We start from the raw sequence: 22,664 nt of genomic DNA, 5'->3' as shown, positions 1-22,664 counted from the left end.
AAGGAGGGAAGAAAGGAAAAAGGAAAGAAATTATTGTAAAGGAACATTACACTTATGGACAATATTCTCTTTAAAATTTTTTGAAAGATACCACACAAATAAATATTGAAATTCTCTTATTTATCTTGTGCTGTCAGAAAATATCGAGAGTACAAATTTCTGAAAAATTAGGGCACTTGGGGTTTCTGGATTTTATTTTTGTTTCATTGTTTTCTTTGTAGGACCATTTCAAAATATGTCAAGACATATATTTGAGAGTGAGGATTAAGCTCTGTTTTTTGTTGTTGTTTTTTGTTTGTTTGTTTTGCCCAAATTCCTGTCTTTAAGTGGTCTGGGGAATCATACCCTACAAACCATAAATTCTCATCAGATGGGTTTTATTTAATTCTATGTATCATGATTTACTTTCTAACCTGACTCTGGCATAACATTACAGGACAAGGAAGAAAATAAAAATATTTTACTACCCCAAAACATGTTTCTTTGCCATATCTTGAAGTGGCCCTGCAAAGCTGTCCTTTGTGGGGGAAAATTCGCATCTGTAAAGAATCTCTATTAAAATAAATAAGTAGATCTTTTTCTACTAGGCTTTCCCAATCCTAAAGAGACTAACTAAAATCTAGCACCTTTTAAAGATCTTAGTAGAAAACATTTGTCATCAATTGTCACGGTAAGAGTTCAAAATAAACTTGGTCTCCACAATCTTTTTATCTTAACCTGAACATTACCTTTCTATGGATCCCGTGAATTTGGATAAACTCAACCAACTGTCAACCAGAAAATGTTTAAGTTTACCTATAGCCTGGAAGTCCCCCAGCTTTGAGTTTTCCCGTGTTTCAGGACCAAACCAATGTATTTCTTAAATGTATTTGACTAATGTCTCATGCCTTCTTAAAATGTATGAAACCAAGCTGCACCCAGACCACCTTGGGCACAGGTTCTCAGGACCTCCTGAGTGCTGTGTCATGGACCATGATCACTCATATTTGACTCAGAGTAAGTGTCTTCAAATATTTTACAAAATGTGACTCTTTATGTCGACATGGGTAAAATACTTCAGTTTCTTTCAGGGCCTGCTGTCTGTCATGTTGGTATCTTATTGCTACAAAGAGTCTGTTTTGTCAGTCTTAAAGTTTCTGTTTTAATGTTAATGTTGGCGAGTTGTGCCTAAATTCCAAGAGGAGGAGGGTATAATGAGGCATGTCCAACCCCTCCTTTCCATCATAGCCTGAACCAGTTTTTCAGGTTAACTTTGGAATGTGCTTGGCTAAGAGGAGGGGTCCATTCAGGTGGTTGGGAGGGCTTAGAATTTTATTTTTGGTTTACATTCTAAATTGTCCTTTGTTACTTGTTTTCATCTCAAACTAGACCATAATGTCAATTATTTTCAGTCATAAACTGCATAATGGCATTTCAGTCAATGACATACCACATATATGATGGTGGCCCCATAAGATTATAATAGAGCTGAAAAATTCCTATGGCCTAGTTGCATTGTAGCTGTCATAAGGTCATAGCACAATGCATTATTCATGTGTTTGTGGTGATGCTGATGTAAATAGACCTATTGTGCTGCCAGTTGTATAAAAGTATAACACATACAATTATGTAGAGTATATAATACTTGATAGCAAATGGCTGTGTTACTGGTTTATGCTTCTATAACATGATACTTTTTATCATTACTTTAAAGTAATTTTATATTACTTAAATATATTACTTATATTAAAAACAATTAACTATAAAATAGCACCAGGCAGATCCTTCAGGAGGTATTCCAGAAGAAGGTACTGTTATCATAGGAGATGAGAGCTTCATTCCTTGTACTGTCTCTGAAGACCTTCTAGTGGAACAAGTGTAGAAGATGGAAGACAGCGATACTGATGATCTTTACCTTGTTTAGGCATGTCCTAAGGTGTGTGTGTGTGTCTTAGTTTTTTTTGTTTGTTTGTTTTGTTTTTAAAGGAGAAAAAGCTTGTAAGGATATAAAGAAAAATATGTATTTTTGTACAGCTATACAATGTGTGATTAAACTGTTTTTACGAGAGTCAAGACATTTAAAACATTAAAAATTCACAAAGTTATAGTAAGCTAAAGTAAATTTATTAATAAAGAAAAACGTATTTATAAATTAGTGTTACCTAATTGTACAGTGTTTATAAAGTCAATAGTTGTGTATAGTACTGTCCTGGTCCCTCACATTCACTCACCACTTACTTAATGACTTACCCAGAGCAACTTCCAGACCTCAAGCTTATTCATAGTGTGCCCTATACAGATTACCATTTTTTTTTCTTTTATACCATAGTTTTACTATACCTTTTCTATATTTAGATATATTTAGATACACAATACCATTGTGTTACTATTGCCTACACTATTTGGTACAGTAACAGGCTGTACAGGCTTGCAGACTAGGAGCAATAGGCTATACCATAGAGCCTAGGCGTTTAGTACATTATACCTGCTTGGTTTGTGAACAGCACTCTGTGATGTTACCTACAATGACAAAATCAACCAATGACACATTTCTTAGAACATAGCTCTATTGTTATGCAATGTATGACTGTATTGTAGCTTTATGGTCTTTCCACTCTTCACTAATGTGTAAGCTTTTCAAGTACAGTATACTTGGATCATTTTATTTGCTTATATATATTACAAGCAGCTAGAACAGTCAGTACCCAAAGGGAACTAGGTATTCAATTAAACATTGTTAAATGAATAATTTTTCCAAAAACATATGTTGCAAAGTATTCTGTTACATTAGCTGATCTCTTCTCTTCCCAAGTATGTACAAACAGAATTGGTTGTGAGGGCACACTGATTTAAATTTTGCAGTAAAGTGGGTCATGTTTTTTCTTCTTTGTACTGCAATTACAATAAAAATAATAGGTTATCAGACAGAGAAGTAATGCAATTCCATGTATGTTTGTCCTTGCCCTCCTCCTCTCTTTGTTTGTTCCAAGAGTTGTTCATTAGGGTGCATAGAGTTTAACAATTATTGTTTGATGTAACAGGTATGAAAAGAATTGTTTTCCTGAATATGTTGGATATTCTAGTCAGCTACAGAAAGACAGAATCAGTTTTCCAACCCCTTACAGGTAGATGTTCCAGTGGTTTATTGTTAGTCTTACAAAGACTTTATTTTCTTGGTTATCATAGTAAACACTGTCTTGACATCTGTTCACATCATAAACTTGCTGTTTTATGTAACTCCGCTTCAAGATTTTGATAGAATAACCTAAGGAGAATTGCCTGAACCCAGGAGGTGGAGGTTGCAGTGAGCCAAGATTGCCCCACTGCACTCCAGCCTGGGTAACAGAGCAAGACTCCTTCTCAAAAAAACAAACAAATGAACAAACAACAACAACAAAAAAAGAAGAATAACCAAAGGAGGAAAATATCCAGGCCAAATTAATACAGTAAGCTGATGGCACCAAATTAACACTCTCATTTCTATTGTGAATTGTAAACTCAGTTTGTTCACTATATTTGCACCATTGATCAAGACATTACTATGATAACGGACTCCATAGAAGCAACAGAGGAATATTTTATTTTTAATTAAAAGATCAGCTAATATCTTAATGTCATATTAATTTTTAGACCTTGTTACCTCACTGTTGCATATTATTGATATTTCATAGGTCGTATTTAAATTCGTTTGAAGACTGTCACAGAATTCCCAACCCCTACAGCACTAGGAGACAATTTAACTATTTTCATTCTGCCTCAGTCTGCCTCGATTACCAGTACAATTCTAAAATCATCATACCAATTTTGTATTTACTCTTATTCATTCTTACAACATGGATTAAATTCTGCTCTTCACACTCAGGAGATTTGATTTAACAAAACTTGTGACTTTCTCCTTTAATTGTATCTTGGTCTTAAAGAGATCCAATTAGATTTTATTTGGTTTTATTAGTTTCCCAAAATGTCTGTCAGTAAAGATTCACAGTGCCTAGAGTGCTGAAGGATTAATTGACAGATATCATAAACTTCTTTTGTAGCTTACAACGGAAACCATAGCCTATGTTTCCAAATGTTAATCCATTTTTTTAGAATATTCTCAACCTCTAAGAAAGCTACAAAATAAATTTCCTTTGTATTCTGTCAGTTATGTGTACAGTACTTGTCTTCTGAAACTGAGGCATGGAAGAAGGGGAAAAGTGTCAGAGTAGACAAATGGCAAGAGAAGATAACTTTTATGTCATAGGCTACGTATGGCCTCATAATGACTAGCTGTTAAATTGATCCAAGTAATTAAGCAATTTTCAGTGAAATGCACTCAGAAGGAAACTATTGTGTTAAAATATAATAGTACCTAAGTTGTTTATTATGTTTGCTCTTTACTTTTGGGGAGCCTTTCCGAATCTTAATCACTGACACAAAAATATCATTTGCTAAAAACATCAATTTGAATTCAATTAGGAAATAAAGATTCCCTGTCTGAAACTGAAATTCATCAGTTGCATCTAGCAAATTGTTAGTTTTCAAGTCCCTTGATGAAGACACTATGATATGACATCATCATTCTGACTTTCCATTATAGCTGATGACCAAGGTTACTGTCCACACAATACTCTTGCTGTAGTTACTAACTTAGCATCTGTATTTCAGATGTTAGCCATAATAAGTTAAAAAGTATTAATGTTGCATTTGGGATATTTATTTTCTCTCTCCTTATATCATTGGAACTGTTTATAGCAACTGAATATATCCTTGAGTCCCTGGCAGAAGTTTCATTAAGAGGAAAAATTCAATCCATTATAACTGACTCAGATCTACAAAAGGACAACACACTGAGTCACTGGTGGAGTTTAAACTTTCTTTGTTCCTTATCATTGCAGGTGTTTTCTCTCCAGGGAAATGGCAGTTATGGAACTGCTCAAACCCTCATTTTGAGATTATCGTTCTTAGATGTACAAGATAAATAGCAGAGTGCAAACAGTATTAGATACTAATGTCCTATAATGCTATGGAGGACTTCATAATTGTCCTAATTTTTGTTTTGTAATTTACTTTTGTGTCCGGTGAAGGAACAGAGTTTTTACTTGGAGGTATATTGAAGTTTAGAAAAAATATAACACAATATTTTCAATATATTACATACTTAATTGGTAAGAATTGGCCCAAACATTAAAATAAGATATAACATTGGGCCGGGCGCGGTGGCTCAAGCCTGTAATCCCAGCACTTTGGGAGGCCGAGACGGGCGGATCACGAGGTCAGGAGATCGAGACCATCCTGGCTAACACGAAACCCCATCTCTACTAAAAAATACAAAAAAACTAGCCGGGCGAAGTGGCGGGCGCCTGTGGTCCCAGCTACTCGGGAGGCTGAGGCACGAGAATGGCGTAAACCCGGGAGGCGGAGCTTGCCGTGAGCTGAGATCTGGCCACTGCACTCCAGCCTGGGCGACAGAGCCAGACTCAGTCTCAAAAAAAAAAAAAAAAAAAAAGATATAACATTAAAGACTATAAAAAATTAATGGCATATTAGCTAATTAATTAATGGGACAATTTATCACCAGCTACTAATGTAATAGAGAAGAAGGGGTTCCTTTAAGTTTGAAAGTGATGTATTTGTATGTATCAAGTATTTTGTCAATTAGCTAGTGAATATATGGAGAGAAGATTGAAGGAAAGATATAATTAAAATCAGTATATTTTTAAAAACAAGTTTAAATAAATACTGGGTGGCAGATCCATAATGAACTTCTGCATGAATTGACAATATTTTAGATACCTTAGATTATGTAAGGACAAGTAAAAAAAAATAAAAATAAAAACTTGAATGATTTCAGTCATTGTTTTAAATAGTATGTTTGAAACAAATTAAATTATGCAGATCAGTGTTTTCCAATAGACATATAATGTGAGATATGTAATTTAAAATTTATAGACACACATTAAAAATTTTAAAATGTGTAATTAATATATTTTGTGTAGCACAACATATTCAAAATATAATTTTAAATATAACAAATGTATATTAACAATGAGATATTTTCCATTTCTTTTCATATTAAATATATAGTAGCTACACTTTATTCTCAAAAAATTTATCTGTTTTTAGCTTTCATAAAAGTCATGGTAGAAAAAATAGACTTACAACATACCAAGGATTTTGCAGACCTAAAATTTTCCAATAGCTGAACTAAAGATCCAAAGAATATTTTCATTTAATATTTGATTCCACAGTAACACAACTAGTTCATCTAGTTGAGAATAATTTATTTTGCTTTTAAGCAAAAACACCAGTTTTGAAAATTACATATTCCCAAGTTAATTAACTAATCTTTGTGTAAATTCAGTACTATTAATATCAGATTCAAAGATGTGATAAATAGAATAGTGGCTATAAATTTATCAATATCAAACACATTTTCTTCAATTTTTCAATTTTTCAAGCCAATTTACATAACTGTTAATAAAAATTAAAATCTTCTCAATATTGATTAATGTATGATAAATGTCTAAAATTAACATTGTTTGTATTGTGTTAAAATTCAATTCCAATACAAATCCTTGAACATAGTTAACTAGGTCACAAATAAGTGCTTTTTTTTTTTTCCTGGTGGCTGTAAACTGAGTTCTTTCATTTGCAGTGCAACACTTGTGAGAAAATTCAAATCAAAAATGCAAAGGCCATTTGTTGGCTTTTATGAAAGATTTTTTTTTTTTTTTTTTGGCCAAGTATGCCTTTTGTGTTAAGGTTCTCTTGAATTTTAATTAAGAGTAAGGTAAATCTCTATAAAATTATTTCACCAAACAACCAATAAGCATTGAAACAGAACTAAATTCATCAAACTTATTGCCATCTAATTATTACATCAGTTTCATAAATTATTCAGTATTGAATGATTTTTAACAACTGTGTCTGTGACACTTTCCACAAAATGTGCTTAAGAAAACTGAGCACAAATATTTTCAATTATTTAACAGAGTGGGGCAAACCAATAAGAGAAAAATCAATCTATTGTTTTAAAGTATTAATCAATACAGATTATTACCTAATACAGCTGGAGTGCAGTGCATTGGTACAACAACTTTTTTTTTCAGTCTAGCTGATATTCTTTGATAGGTGTACATAAACTAAAACGTGTCTGGGAAGGGTTCAATATTATTGTTGATGAATTCAATAAAATACTTATTTGCAAGTTTGCAAGTCCTTTCAGACAAAAGTCAAAAGTAGTAATTTTACAGTGTCTCTTATATTGCAACACTCACCTAAAACTAAAGTACTTAAAAATTCTTCAAAATTTGAATAAATTCATCTTTAATATGATTTCAAAGGTCTTCTATGAATATTAGTATTGTTATAAAGATTCTCTATTTTAAAAACAATTATTTGGTGGTTTACATGAAGATCTTTCACTTAACAATTTCTTTTTATTTTTTTCTTCATGATTTTCTAACAAAATTTTAACAACAGAAATAATCATTACTTATAAATTCTTTGTTTCTTACTCTTTGAAAAAATCCAAGCTGTTTTATAGTTTGCTGAATTTACAAGCTCAGATTAAAAATTGTTTAAAACTTTTTGGTAGTTACTTAGTTTTGATTTCAAATGATTAATATCAGATATTGTCTTTTGATTGTTTAGATAAAACTTTCTCAAATTCATTACTTATTTATGGGAAAGTTATCTTCATGTTCACTGTATTATTTAAAAATCTTTCATTACACAATTAACAGCTTTTTGTTTTACTCTCCTACTGCAAAGTGTAACTGCCATTCGTTGTAATATTTGGTGCATACTTTGTTCCAATAGTTTTGTATCTAGTAGTAGTTTCTGCCTCTGCACTAGATATTAAATCAGAAATATGCCTTTATTTTATTATAATATTTTTAAAAATTATACTTACTTTTTAAACTAAAAAAATTTAATTCTGTTGAAATTATCAGTATTTCAATTTAATTACCAATTATGATTCAAATAGATATCACTGTAACTATTCTAACTGGCAGAACCTATTCAAATAAACACATTTTATGGAACATTTATGTCTGGGAAAATCACTCAAACTAAATCAGTTCAATAACACACTAGTTGAGAATTTTCTGGAAAAAAAAAAAAGTTGATTTGTTAGCAATGGATGTGTCTGCAATCACCAGTTCTTTGGACTTTCCATGATTACCCTCAAATTAAATGATTCACCAGAAGGACTTACAGGACTCAATAGCATGTAAAACTCATGGCTAAATTTTATTTCAGCAAAGGTTATAGAGTAAAACAATAGAAAAATATATGCATTGGCAAGGTCCAGAGAAGTCAAGGGCAGACTCCCAAGTCCTTCTCTTTCAGTGCTGCAGAGGATGCACTCAAACAGAAAACTAAAGGGGCACACGAGAAATGCCTACCCAGATAAGCCACTTTAAGTCTCAGAACCTGAGGCTTTGATAGAGGACGGGTTATATAGGCATGTTCCTGTTACATTACAAGCAATAACATCCAAAACACAAGACCCCAAGCCAGATATCATATTTAAATAATAACTCTTGCTAAATTTTCCAGACAAATTACTACTGCATGCCCTAGTGCTGTGGCATACATAGCAGCATTAATCAATAACGTAAGGATCATTCCAATGACCAAGTTCCCAGGCTTTGTTCAAGGGTCAATATTTTCTCCAGCGTATGTATGGGTTAAATAACAAAACGTTCTGCGTTCTTTTTTCACATCTTCACAAACATTTATTTCGTATAACATTGTCTTTAACAAATATGAATTAAACAACATCTCATTAAAAAGAACTTCAAGAATGAGAAGCCCAGACCTAGTTAAACAATCAAGAATGTCATCAGGAAACAGGCTGTATTTATTAATGTCTATCCCACAGTGTCAACAGGTTTCTTCATGCTTGAGGATTCATGAGTGCAACATAGCTTCCACATGTCTAACTTCATGTTCACATTATAGGCCAGAACAAAGAGAAGAAAGACAGGAGTGTTCCATGTGATAGCAAAGCAAAATTTCCCAAGAAATTCCACCATATTTTGGCTTCTGTTTCATTTTTCCAAAAGGTGTCATGTACATATGTCCAGCAGCACAAAAAACTTGGCAATTGAATATCTAGTGTTCCAACTTCCATAGTTGAGGAAATCATGTGAGAAATTACTGGGAGTGAATAATAAATAAATCAACCTCTAATATCTAGTATAGTTTACCTCTTTGATTATTCATCATCCATTCACACTATCTTCCCTTTATTAATATTAGTATGTAGAATTCACTCACCCCCATTCCCTCACCATCTTTCTATGTATTTTGAATTTTTCCACTAGGTCTCCAACAAACTCGGATATGTTTCTAACATGTACAATAATGCTATAGTAATGGGGGAAAAGAAACATAACTGACTTTGAAATGCACGAGTAAAATGAAATTCTACTTGAACAGAGAAAAACAGGCCAAAGTGATTCTATCATCACAATTTTTGTATCCTGTTAGTGAGGAATTACAGAGTTCACGATTGTGCAATTTGGCCACCATAGGGCACAATGCCGAAGAGCAATACCCATATGATTTTCGGATTAAGTCTGCATGAAAAGCTGCACTTTCTCATTATTTCTCAGTTACCTTTCCAGATTCATCAACAATTCACCAAAACTTTTAAGCATAATTTTATTAATCCTTCCTCTTCCCAAGTTGGGAATGTTTTGGCTGTTGGTTAAAATTATCAGGCAAATAAAGATCAAAGTAGCCCATACCTTACTGATACAGCAGTCTAGATCATGGGTTTTGAGTTTCCAGCCAGGTGAAACTAGTAAGATTTCACCTTTGAAATAAACATTGTTAGTCACCAAGTTACTGGCAATTTTGGATAAATTACTTGGCTCTCCCTTGCAGACAGAGTGTTTACTACGTGCAGACAGGCAAAGAAAGAAAAAGACAGAGAAAGACAGAAAGAATAAATTAATGTGATAATGCGATGTGCTTCTAGGCAACATGATAAAAAATACTACTAGTTATATATGTTAATGTTCTATCACTACTTTTGTTTTTGTTGTTGTAAACATTTCATTAATGTGTCTTTTGGTTTTTATCCATTTGTTTCTGTCTTCTACCATCCAGTGTTAATTATATAAATTTTACCCTGTAGGCCAGCAGCCAGAGATTTAGAAAGAGCTGATGTTTCAGTTCAAGTTTAAAGGCAGGAAAGAAACATGTCTCACCTCAAAGGCTATCACTTAGGAGAAATTCCCTCTTTCTCAGATAAGAGTCAGCCTTTTGCTCTAGTCATGCCTTCAATTGATTGAATGAGGGCCACCTGTACTAGAAAGAGTAAACTGCTTTCCTCAGTCTATTTAAATGTTATTTAATTCAAAACACCCTCACAGAAGCATCCAGAATAATGCTTGACCAAATATCTGGGCATACCATGCCCCCCCCCCAGTCAAGTTGACATAGAAAATTACTATTATAGATAGAAAATAGGCAAGTTCAGATGACTATGAAACACAACTAGAGTAAATCATAACCCAACACATGTTCACAAGAAGGCTGCTTAAGAGCTAGACACAGTCTGGGTGACTTAGGACTTAGAATTACATACAAAGGTAACAATATTAGGTACTTCATACTATGGGTTTTTTTTTTGTTTTTTGTTTTTTTTTGTTTTTTGTTTTTTTTTGTTTGTTTGTTTGTTTTTTTGGTGGACAGCAGTGGCTTTTGCTAGAGGATAAAGCAACAACAACAACAAAAAAGTTAAACCCCAGATCAGAAATCTCAAACTTTAAAGACACCCTACATATCTAGTTCTACACCCTATCATGAGATAGAGATAATAGTATGCATTTATCTCAACATTTCAATATGCTTTTCAGCATTCAGGAATTTTGCATTTTCTTGCCAAGCAGGAGATATGTCACCAGAGCTACCAAATGAAATGTTGCTGATAGTGGTGTTTTCTACTTTTAGTTCTGACCTCTAAAACTTCTTCTGTGAGTCTCAAAATCTGTCTTTGTTCTTGTCAGCCATAGATGTAGAAGATCCAGTAGATAACTTAAAGGCTCCAATGAATGGCAGGACCACTTTTCGGCCTATGTCCTCAAATAGGCCTAGAACAGAAAGCACTTACCACCCTAACTTTAATTACGAGCATATTTATTCTGTTAAATTAGAGCATTTTGTGTTCTATTTTATGCAATAGGTGGAATTACTTACCCTGATCAGTGCAGTATAGAGGGTGGTAGCAAAAATAAGGAAAGGCTATGAATATCATTGGATTGGCAGTTGGATGGCAAGGGAATTTTGCTGGAGACAGGAATGTACTGCAGTGGAAACACATTTGATATTTTCCTTTTGAAATATTAAAGGCATGCCATGTACCTATCAAATAATTGGAAGATCTAGGTAGGAGAACTGGAAGCAAAGAGTCAAAATGTGAGCTACTGGTTACTCTAAACTGCATTTTGCAAAATAGTAGAAGATAGAGATGTGTTCAGGAGAGAATTGACCAGTTGCAACAGAATAGATGAAGCCCAGAAGTTGCCACCTTGAGAGAATAGTGAAACTAACTTCTTTTAGATCTCAAAGAGTAGGTAGAGGGTAGATTGAGAAATTCTTCAAGCCAAAAAGGTACATTTAGAACCAGTAATTGAAATGGTATTATGGGTTGGTTCAAAAGTAATTATAATTTTTGCATTGTTGAAATTTGCCATTTGATATTGCAATACATTCTTAAATAAATGTGGTTATGTTATAAACCATCTTAATGTGCACTTCTCCTTTATTTGTTGTTGTTGTTGTTGTCAATGATATTACTTGCTGTTTATTTTGTATCTATTTTAGACTATGGAAATGATGTTAGGCTAAAAGCAAATTTGAGCGATTTTCTTATTTAAGTTCAAAATGGGTAGTAAAGCAGCTTAGATAACTCACAACATTAACAACGCCTTTGGCCCAGGAACTGATAACTAATGTGCACTGGTGGTTCAAGAAGTTTTGCAAAGGAGATGAGAGCCTTGAAGATAAGGAGCGTAGTGGCCCGCCATTGACAATGACCAATTGAGATCAATTATCAAAGCTGATTCTCCTACAACTACATGAGAAGGGGCTGAATAACTGAGTGTGGACCATTCTATGGTCATTTGGTATTTGAAGCAAATTGGAAAGGTGAAGAAGCTTGATAAGTGAGTGTCTCATGAGCTGAGCGAAAATGAGAAAAAAAAAATAGTTGTTTTGAAGTGTCATCTTATTCTATGCAACAATGAACCATTACTTGATTGGATTGTGACGTGTGACAAAAAGTGAACTTTATACGACAGCCAGTGACAACTAGCTCAGTCAATGGACTGAGAAGAATCTCCAAAGCACTCTCCAAAGCTAAACTTGCACCAAAAAAGGTCATGGTCACTGTTTGGTGGTCTGCTGCCAGTCTGATCCACTACAGCTTTCTGAATCCCGGCTAAACCATTACATTTGAGAAGCACATTCAGCAAATTGATGAGATGCACCAAAAACTGCAATGCCTGCAGCTGGCAATGGTCAACAGAAAGGGCCTAATTCTTTTCCATACCAATGCCGGACCACATCTTGTACAACCAACACCTCAAAAGGTGAATGAATTGGGCTACAAAGTTTTGCTTAATTAGACATATTCACCTGACCCCTCTCCAACAGACTACCACTTTTTTAAGCATCTTGACAACTTTTTGCAGGGAAAATGTTTCCACAACAAGCAGAATTCAGAAAATGCTTTCCAAGAGTGCATCAAATCCTGAAGCATGGATTTTTATGCTACAGGAATAAGGAAACTTATTTCTAATTGGCAAAGATGTGTTGATTGTAATAGCTCCTATTTTGATGAATAAAAAACGTGTTTGAGCCTATTTATAATGATTTAAAATTCATGGTCTGAAACTTCAATTACTTTTCCACCATCCTAATATCAGTCTTTTTTTAAAAAAAAGCCTGAGACCCTCAAGAAAGCCGCCATTAAGTTGAAAAATAGGGGAAGGGAGGAGAGAGGAAAGAGAAGGAGACAGGAGAAAGGAGAAATCAAAGCAAAGAGTAAAAGGATTTGAAGACTGTATTAAGAAAGACCTAATAACTACCAAGTGAGACTAGCTGGTAGCAAATAGACCAGAAGCCTAGTAAATTGCTTTTAAAATAATTATGTTGTCAATAAAAACTAACACTCCAGCCTAAAGAATTCAAGTCCTCAACTTCTATAATTATGAGTCATTGAATTTCTTACTCTCTCCATATGCATTGGAAATACTCATAATGTCTGATTCAGAGAGAATTTCACATTGCCACAGACCATTTAGTTATGTCTTACATTCTTTTCTTTTCACATGAGTTTTTAAAAACTTAAATAGTATGTAATATATGTGAGGGGCATGTGAGGAGGTAACATTTCTCTTTGGTCTGTAGATTACAAGACCCAGAGAAACTACATCTAAATCACAAACCACATGGGAAGGATTCCAGGACACATGGAGATCCTGTGTTTTGGTAGGACAGAGTAACTCAATGAGACTTTGTCTTAGTCTTGCTTGGGAAAGTGTGAAGTGAATATTTGGTAGCCAGGACACAGATATACAGACATGATATGTGATGACTGAACCAATTTTCTATTCGTAGGAAAATAGCTAAATTATATTTCGCTCATTTTTCCCACAGTTCTCATTTTTTCTTGCTGCTTAGTAGAGTCATATAATTGATTTTTAACCTTAATAGTGAGCTAAATGATAAACGTGATATGTTTCTTCAAGCCCCACCAACCTCACTAATATCTCTCTCTCAGCTTTCTGTTGACTGAAAGGCAACAGTGCCCTTTTTTTTAAATCAAAATATTTAATATGATGGAACCTAGGTTCCTTAGTCATCCATTGGAAAGGAGAAACTGAACTGCTTTGGGCCGTGGCAGGAGCAAGAAATCCAGTGAGATTTTAAAATTGTTCATTAGACTACTTAGTTTACAATGATAAAAAGTAAATATAAAACAGGTAACATTGGCATAGGATTCTTACAAAAGGCAATTTATTGAAACATAAATCAGGCTTTATTGCTGAAAATCCCTCTATATGCTGCCAAATCCATCTACACCTGAGGAGAAAACCCATCTATGATTAACATGGAAGTTAGAATACATGACTACTAATGTTGCATTTCTAAGGAAATAATTTGGAAAACAGAATTTTAGTAATGTGTGCTGGTTTTTATTGATCACACTTGACAATGTTAAATCCGAAATGAACAAGCTCCAGAGAGAATTGGTGAGTTCTGCAAGTAGAAATGAAGCAAATGAAAAGGGTCCAGAAGTTTTCAATGTCCAAAAATTGAATGAGACAAATGTTTCTAGATCCCTGTGAAAGATAAGATGGAAAACACTCTCAGCTATATAGCCCTCATAATATTTTTCAGCTGAGTAAAATTATTCCACTTTTTGGCACAAAACAGATCAAATATATGGCTTTCCCACCCTTTATTCCATCTGGCTTCAGACATTACTATTCTATCTTGCCATTAAATTGAGAGAAAAGTAAGGGAATGAGAGGTCAAAGAAATAACATAATTTTGAAGAATATCTAGTAAAGATCTTTAGATGGAATTGATGTCACAGGGAAGCAAAACAGATGAAAATGAAAGATTTCGAAGCAATTGATTGCTAGCGAAACTACAAGCCCGGACTAAAAAGCATTTGATTATCCAGCAAGACTTAAAACATCCTTTAGGCAAGTAGAAGGTTGTGAAAACCATGCATTCTTTAAGGAGCACCCACCCAAACACCTTCAAATATGACAAAGAAGGATATTAGTCAAGCAGAACATCACAGAGAGTAGTATGGTTGTTGAAACTAATTTGATATTGGAAGGGAAAGAGTATATAATTGTTCATTCATACTTAATTTCCACACCATACAGAATGCATCCAAAACTGATCAAAAGAACTTTAACAGCAGTTGAGAATCTATCATCTATTTTTTCTGTTTTGTATCTGTGTATATCCTGACCAATGTTTATACCTTTACAACTTTGCTTTTTCAGCCATAACTAAGGGAAAATAAGTGTGTGTAAATATAATGCTTTAACGATGATGATGTAATTTTGTCAGTGTTTAATATATAATTGATTATTAAATCTGAGAAGCAGAAACTTCACTCAATACCATCTCATAAAGAAAATATATTCATTACAATGTTAATTGAATTATGTTAATTACTAATTAACTATTTTGGGGATAAAATTTAGCTACCTTAGAGATGCATTGGCAATACTGAAAATACTAATTAATGAAGTCATTAACAAAAATACCAGGCATTCACTTGAATAACCTAGAAATATATTGAAAATATCTCTCATGTTTACTGAGACCTTGTTTGTTCCCACTGGGCAGGCGTAGAGAAAATTAACTCCTGTTCCAAATTAGGGTCACCATTATTAATACACATAGTAAAACCCAATAGCCTATATGGACACAAATTTAAATTCTTGTCCACATATTCCATTGTTTGTGCTTGTATTCAGGATGTCCTGCCTATCTTCATTAAACCTCATGTTATTCCTCTTTCATTCAGTTTCTTTCATATTTATTATGTTATACTTCCTCCATATATTCCTATTTCAGTTTCCTATAAAGCCTCAACTAACAGCATGATGAGTAGTGCCAACGATACATTCTTGTTTCAAAACATTTCACCTTGGCAAGTTTTGCAATTGCTACGTAAAAGTAATAAGAGGCAAAACATAGCAAAAATAACTCCAAAACTGCAAAGAATATTTTATTTCATGAGGGAATTAACTTGCGTGCCCTCCCCTTCTCAGTGTTGAGTAGATCAAAATGCGTATCTTTAGTTGCACTGACATAATTGGAATCAAATTGGGTCGAATGTCTGTGGATAAAAAGTTAATATTTTAAATCAATCTTGTTCCTCAATGCAAATATTTCTTTTATGTTAAAAGAAACATTTCTATTCTTTCCATTTACATTCTTATTTTTCCTTATTTCATTTAAAAATGTATACCTAAAGATAGAAAGTCCACTTTAATATAAGTATATGTAAACACACACACACGTACTTATCTACATTTTATATATAAATATATATGTGTTAGTTTACCCATATGTAAAATCTCTCATAATCTTGCTTGTTCACTCATAATTGAAGTTAAAGTCTCCCTCTTTTTTTTTTTTCTTTTGAGACGAAGTCTTACTCTGTTGCCCAGGCTGGAGTGCAGTGGCGCAACCTTGGCTCACACCAACCTCCACCTCCCAGGTTCAAACAATTCACCTGCCTCAGCTTCCCGAGTAGCTGAGATTACAGGCACCCACCACCATGGTTGGCTAATTTTTGTATTTTTAGTAAAAACATGGGTTTCACCATATTGGGCAGGCTGGTCTAGAACTCCTGACCTCAGACGATCCACCTACTTTGGCCACTGTGCCCGGCTTAAAGTGTCATTATTAATGGTTAAAACTAGCCGCATTCTTAGTTATAATATGCATCAGTCCCCATTTTTTCTTATCTATAAAAGGTCATGTGATTTGCCATCAAATCAATTTTAGTCTTAATACTCTTTGAGTTGAACAGCACCTCTCCAGTTACACCTTGCAATATCTACTTGTCAAGGTATGGATAGTGAGAATACTTTCTAATATATGAAAATAATTTCAATGTTGTTCTTTAAATGTGTATGAAAGCATATGTCCGCATTGAAGTCACAATGACAATGTCATTATGAAACCTAGGTTTAATTAATAACAGTCTGTGAGAATACAGCCCTACACTTACATTTCTGCAGCATGAGCTACTTGAGTGAAAAGAGCCATGTGTAAAATTGCTAAGTACATTATAATGCTGATTGTGGTAAATGTATATTACATTGATGAAAAATTGCATTATAGGTATTATCATCATTTAAAAGCACCAAAGATGAATTCTACATTTAATAGGCATTTTTTTTCATGGAATAAGGGTAATCCAAAATTGAAAATCTTTAGCAAAGTTATAGTATTAATTTATAGGCAAATTCAATCATAATTTATAATGGTGAGAAATTCAAATGTTAAGAAATTTTTAAAAATTCAATATGAGAAGTTTAACACATTTAAGAATGGCTCATATGAAAAGGGTATATTTTAGTTATTCTGAAATAAAGCACCCTGCCCTTCAATCCACATACAATTTAAAAAATAAAAGTATGCAAATGAGAGGCAATATATTTATCTTGAGAAAGGTAAAGTTTTAAAATATCATCAAGCTGAGATATTATAAAATGGGTTCTACTGCAACAATATTTTAGGATAATAACAGAGATGTCAGTTAAGCAATTTGCAAATCGTATATTTCCCTGCTGTGTTTGCAAGATTACCTTGTGAATCATCAGGATCCATAACTTTAAAGGCTTTTGATTTACATTCGCCTGAAATGCAAGGCCAAAAAGGACATTGCAGATAAGACAAACAACATGATCTAATAGCTGCAATACCAATAAAAAATAAATAAATAGATCTCTTCTCCCAAAAGGCTGAAGCTGACACTCACTTCTCTTTCACAACCAGTAATTCTTGACAAATATATAGACTCTTTATATAGATTACATTGGAACAGCATTTTTACTGAGTCTTATTCATGTATTTTATATCCGAAGTGATGTCAGAGGCTAAAGGTAGGATGAGAAGGCTTCTTTATGACATTTTCCAGACTTTAAACAATCTTCTATTCCCATAGTTTTGGCCTCACTCTATTTCCTTTTGCCACTCCAATAAAATATAATTTTATTTTCTTTATATTCAAACATATTTTTACTGGTATTACTGCATTACTTTTGTCTTCATCTCTTGTACTTTTACCAAGCAGGTCTACTTTCTGCTGATAAAAATAGATAACTAATATTTACCCTGTACTTTATATTTGCCAGGAACTTTTCTAAGTGATTTTAGATGTTTAGATGTATCAATTCATTAATCCTAAAACTAAGTCTAGAAGATTATTAATGTTGTTATTATTATTATTGCTGCTAGTACAAATGAGAAAAGTTACTGAGGGGTTAAGCAACCTCTTAAGGTCATTTGCTCTACATTAATGGAGCTGAAATCCAAACCTATTCAGTGCTGCTTTTGTGTGTCTGCCTTTCGTACCTGTTCTTTCCTTTTCTCCCAGAATGTTCTAAGCTCAACTATGAATGTGGCCTCCAACAGCCATGGTTACACTTTATAAAATCAAACTCTCCAGTCACAGTTGAATAAACCTATGTGGCTATCTGCACAAAACGATTTTCTTTACTGGTTAAAGGAAGCTTGTGTGCGTGTGCACGTGTGTGTGTCTGTGTGTGTGTGTGTGAGTGAAGGCATTCACGATGTAAGTGAAAAACTACAGAGAGCTGGTCTAAACAAAGAAAGTAAGACTGATACAAAAGCCGAATCAGAGATAAGATGCTAAGAAGAGCAAAATATAGTACCTGTATTTTTACTGGTTCTGGAAACACTGCTGCCTCCATTTCATCTCACTCCCTCTCTTCCTCCAACTCACACACAATTTAACTTGAAGCAACCATATTTGTACTACAGTAAAGCTTCAAATTGCAATTTGTGTTAATCCAGTAAATCTGTGTATGGCTATAAACCATAATTGTAGGGGTTTGGGGCTTCAGTAATCTACCATGACGACTAAGAAGTATTGAAAGTAAGTTCGAAAATGGAGAAATAAAGACTAAAAAATATGCAAATAGAGAAAAAAATGTGAGATCCAGAAAATATTGATGACTCTCTTATTACTTTTCTTATCCTTCTTTCTGGGTCACTAGCACCTTGTTGTATTTTGGGTTCTGTGGAAACAATTGTAGCCTAAAAATATTGCTAATCACTGCTTGTATTATGATTGATAGATAGATAGATAGATAGATATGAATCTGATTATATCCAGCAAGCATATTAAATAATATACTATTTTTCACCTGCAGATAATAAAAATTGTATTTTCTCAATGGATATTGTGGGAGTATAATAAATAAAGAATTAAAATGCCTAGCAAAAAGTAAACATTTATAATATATCTGTTTCTGCAAATCTGGTTCTTTTCACTATTTGTTTCCTTCCCAATTTTATTTATTTATTTATTTATTTATTTATTTATTTATTATTGTGAACTTTTGTAACACTGTGGTCTATACCACTATTTTTAACATTTCGATTTTTTCTTTTATTTTATAAATTGAAATAATTTTAGACATAAAATAGTTGCAAAAATAACACAAAAATTTTCCGTATGCCCTTCACCCAAATTCTCCAAATGTTTACATCAAACATAGTCACAGGGTAGTACAATTAGCAAAACCAAGAAAGTAATTTTGCTATGTATCATAGTATTAATTAATCCATAGGCACTATTCAATTTTTACTAATTATCCCACCAATGCCTTTTTTGTTACCTAAGTCCAATTCAGGATCCCAGCTCCTATTTAATTGTCATGTTTTTCCCATCTTCAATACAAGAGAGCTGCTCTTTTTTTTTTTTTTAAATGACTGCTGTATTGAAATATTACTAGTTAATTACTTTGTAGAATTCCAGTTTATATTTGCCTGATATTTTTATAATTACACTAAAGTTGCAAATGTTTGGTAATTTTACCACAGAAGTAATTTAATGCCTTCCCAGTGTATCAGACAGAAGTTATATGACATCTATTTGTCCCAATATTGGTAATGTTAACCTAGATAACTTCCTTCAGGTAGGTTCTGCCAGGTCTCGTTACTGTAAAGTAATTACTTTTGCTTTTGCATTCAGTAAATATTTTGTGTGAAAATAGTTTAAAGCTCTGAAAATGTAATGCCTAATCAAATTTTTCTCAATAATATTAATTAATATTAGCATTTACTATGATTCTTGGCCATGGGAGTTATTACTGCAGTGATTGACGAAAATAATTTTCTATTTTCTCTATTTTTCTACATTTGTTTGTTGGAATTCTACCGTAATAAAAAGTGATCTCTTCTACCCAATGTACTCATGTACTCAATTGTTAATTATATTGTTATGAAATAATGTATTTATGTTATTGTCTAGTTAATAATTCATTATTGGCCGGGCGCGGTGGCTCAAGCCTGTAATCCCAGCACTTTGGGAGGCCGAGACGGGCGGATCACAAGGTCAGGAGATCGAGACCATCCTGGCTAACACGGCGAAACCCCGTCTCTACTAAAAACACAAAAAAAATTAGCCGGGCGAGGTGGCGGCGCCTGTGGTCCCAGCTACTCGGGAGGCTGAGGCAGGAGAATGGCGGGAACCCGGGAGGCGGAGCTTGCAGTGAGCTGAGATCTGGCCACTGCACTCCAGCCTGGGCGACAGAGCGAGACTCCGTCTCAAAAAAAAAAAAAAAAAAAAAAAAAAAAAAAAAAAAAAAAAAATAATAATTCATTATTGTTGTTGCTAAAATTTTTCTATATTTAGCCAATGGGAGATCTTTCAAGTTAAATTCAGCATCTTTTAGATAAGCCAAGATCAATTATTGAATATGGAACGCCTTACTTTCTGACACTACAAATGTTCCAAGTGTGTCTTATACTTTCTTGCTCTAGCTCTGGCATCAACATTTTTTTGAGTTCTATTTCATTTCATTGCAAGAATGATACTGGTTTTTTGTTTGTTTGTTTCATTTGCTTTTGGGGTCTTAGTGATAAATTCTTGGCCTATGCCAAAGTTCAGAAGAGTTTTTTCTAGGTTATCTTCTAGAATTTTTATGGTTTCAGGTCTTACATTTAAGTCTTTGATCCATTTAGAGTTGATTTTTGTATAAGGTAAGATATAAAGATCCAGTTTCACTCTTCTACATATGGCTATCCAGTTTCCCCAGTACCATTTATTAAATGGAATTTCCTTTTCCCAGTTTATGTTTTTGTATGCTTTGTCGAAACTCAGTTAGTTGTAACTATTTGGCTTTATTTCTGTGTTCTATATTCTGTTTCATTGGTTTCTGTGTCTACTTCTTTACGAGCACCATGCTGTTTTGGTTTCTATAGCTTGCAGTATAGCTTGACGTCAGATAATGCGACACCTGCAAATTTGTTCTTTTGGCTTTGGATTGCTTTGGCTATTCAGGCTCTTTTTTTGGCTCCATATGAATTTTAGGATTGCTTTTTCTAATTCTGTGAAAAATGATGTTGATATTTTGATAAGAATTGCACTGAATCTGTGGATGGCTCTGAGTAGCATGGTCGTTTTCACGATACTGATTCTTCCAACCCATGAGCCTGGAATGTGTTTCCATTTGTGTGTGTTAACTATGATTTCTTTCAGCAGTGTTTTGTAGTTATCCTTGTAGAGATCTTTCACCTCCTTGGTTAAGTATATTCTAAGGCATTTTCTTTTCTGTTTTTGACACTATTGTAAAGGGGATTGAGTTTTTGATTTGATTCTCAGCTTAGTTATTGTTTTTGTATAGCAGTGCTACTGATTTGCATACATTGATTTTGTAACTTGAGACTAACTGCATTTGTTTTAAAATCTAGGAGCCTTTTGGAAGAGCCTAAGGTTTTCAAGATATACAATCATATCATGGATGAACAGCAATAGTTTGACATTTTCTTTTCCAATTTTCATCCCCTTTATTTCTTTCTGGAATAATGATATTTAGGGAAATATCTAGGTATTAAGTGCATTTATTGTTCCTGGGTTGCATGTAAATACACACACACACACACACATTGTAGGAGGTGCAAAATTTTACCTTTCCCCTCTTAGGGTCTCTGGCTGGGCCTGACAATTAATTTGACATAAGACATATTAATAGGAGAAAAGCATGCAAAGTTTTTTTACACACATGGGAACCCTCATAGGAAAATGAAGACAGAAGTGGCAAAACCTAAGTGCTTATATACTGGCTAGAAAAAAGGGGCAACCTTGAGAAAGTAACTAAAATAGAGAGATAAAAAGAAAGTAAGACGATAAGAGTTATTTTAACAAGATCTATTTTTAAAGAAGTTTTTCAGCTTCCACTTCTCATCTCTGGTGATAAGAACAATTCTTTCTTCCAGGTATAAGCAAGGAAGCTTTCACTTTGGAGTTTTCAGGAAGAAAAGAAGAGGTGTGAGCATCTCTTCTGCACATAGTGTATTTCAAGTGCCTATAGACAAAATAATCCTTATGCCAAAGTGGCATGTTTTGGAGGTGTATTCTCCCATCCTTCAACACACACATATGCACAGTCTGCACCTATTTCTCTTTATCTCCATTTGTGTGTGTGTGTGTGTGTATGTTGAAAACCGTTAGTCTATACTTATATTTCAGATTTCAGCCGAACACCAGAAGGTTTACTGTATCCTTCCTCAATTTCGTATTCACAACCCCATTCTCAGATTGATTCATCTGGCTCTCAAAATCCATGATATAGTTACCTGTTTTCTTATACTCTTCTGAAAAACAAATTTACTGAATGGAGTTCAATATTTATGTGCAATATTGTTCATCTTTAGCCTTAAATTACATCAAAATATAGTGTTTGCCAAAATCACTTAGGTTAGTGATTTCTTTTTCATACCCTTTATTGTTGTTACATTATTCATTTGTAACACATGTAAGTACATTTATTACTAATTGGATTTTTGGGTTTCCTACGTATCTAAGATAATTTTATTATTTTATTTTATTTATCTGTTTATTTATTTATTTATTTTTATTCTTTTTTTTTGAGACCGAGTCTCGCTCT

At 33.5% G+C, this 22,664-nt stretch overlaps 1 protein-coding gene across 5 annotated transcripts in view; it reads left to right on the top strand.

Moving 5' to 3' along the window:
- LOC139358300 (cytochrome c oxidase subunit 8C, mitochondrial-like) overlaps window positions 1-22,664 on the top strand; it is a 215,607-nt gene that overhangs the window by 1,743 nt on the left and 191,200 nt on the right. Inside the window, exon 2 of one of the 5 annotated variants that reach the window (XM_071078865.1) lies at window positions 1,751-2,065. The exons of the other annotated variants lie outside the window; for them this stretch is intronic. Within the exon in view, the coding sequence (XP_070934966.1) occupies window positions 1,751-1,861 (111 nt within the window). The 3' untranslated portion in view covers window positions 1,862-2,065. Of the gene's footprint in view, window positions 1-1,750; window positions 2,066-22,664 lie in introns of those variants that run through there. 5 annotated transcript variants of the gene reach the window in all.

This window comes from Macaca nemestrina, chromosome 14, assembly GCF_043159975.1.
Source record: "Macaca nemestrina isolate mMacNem1 chromosome 14, mMacNem.hap1, whole genome shotgun sequence".
In the NCBI taxonomy this organism is placed as follows: Eukaryota; Metazoa; Chordata; class Mammalia; order Primates; family Cercopithecidae; genus Macaca; species Macaca nemestrina.
This window is presented reverse-complemented; position numbering and strand designations above follow the sequence as displayed.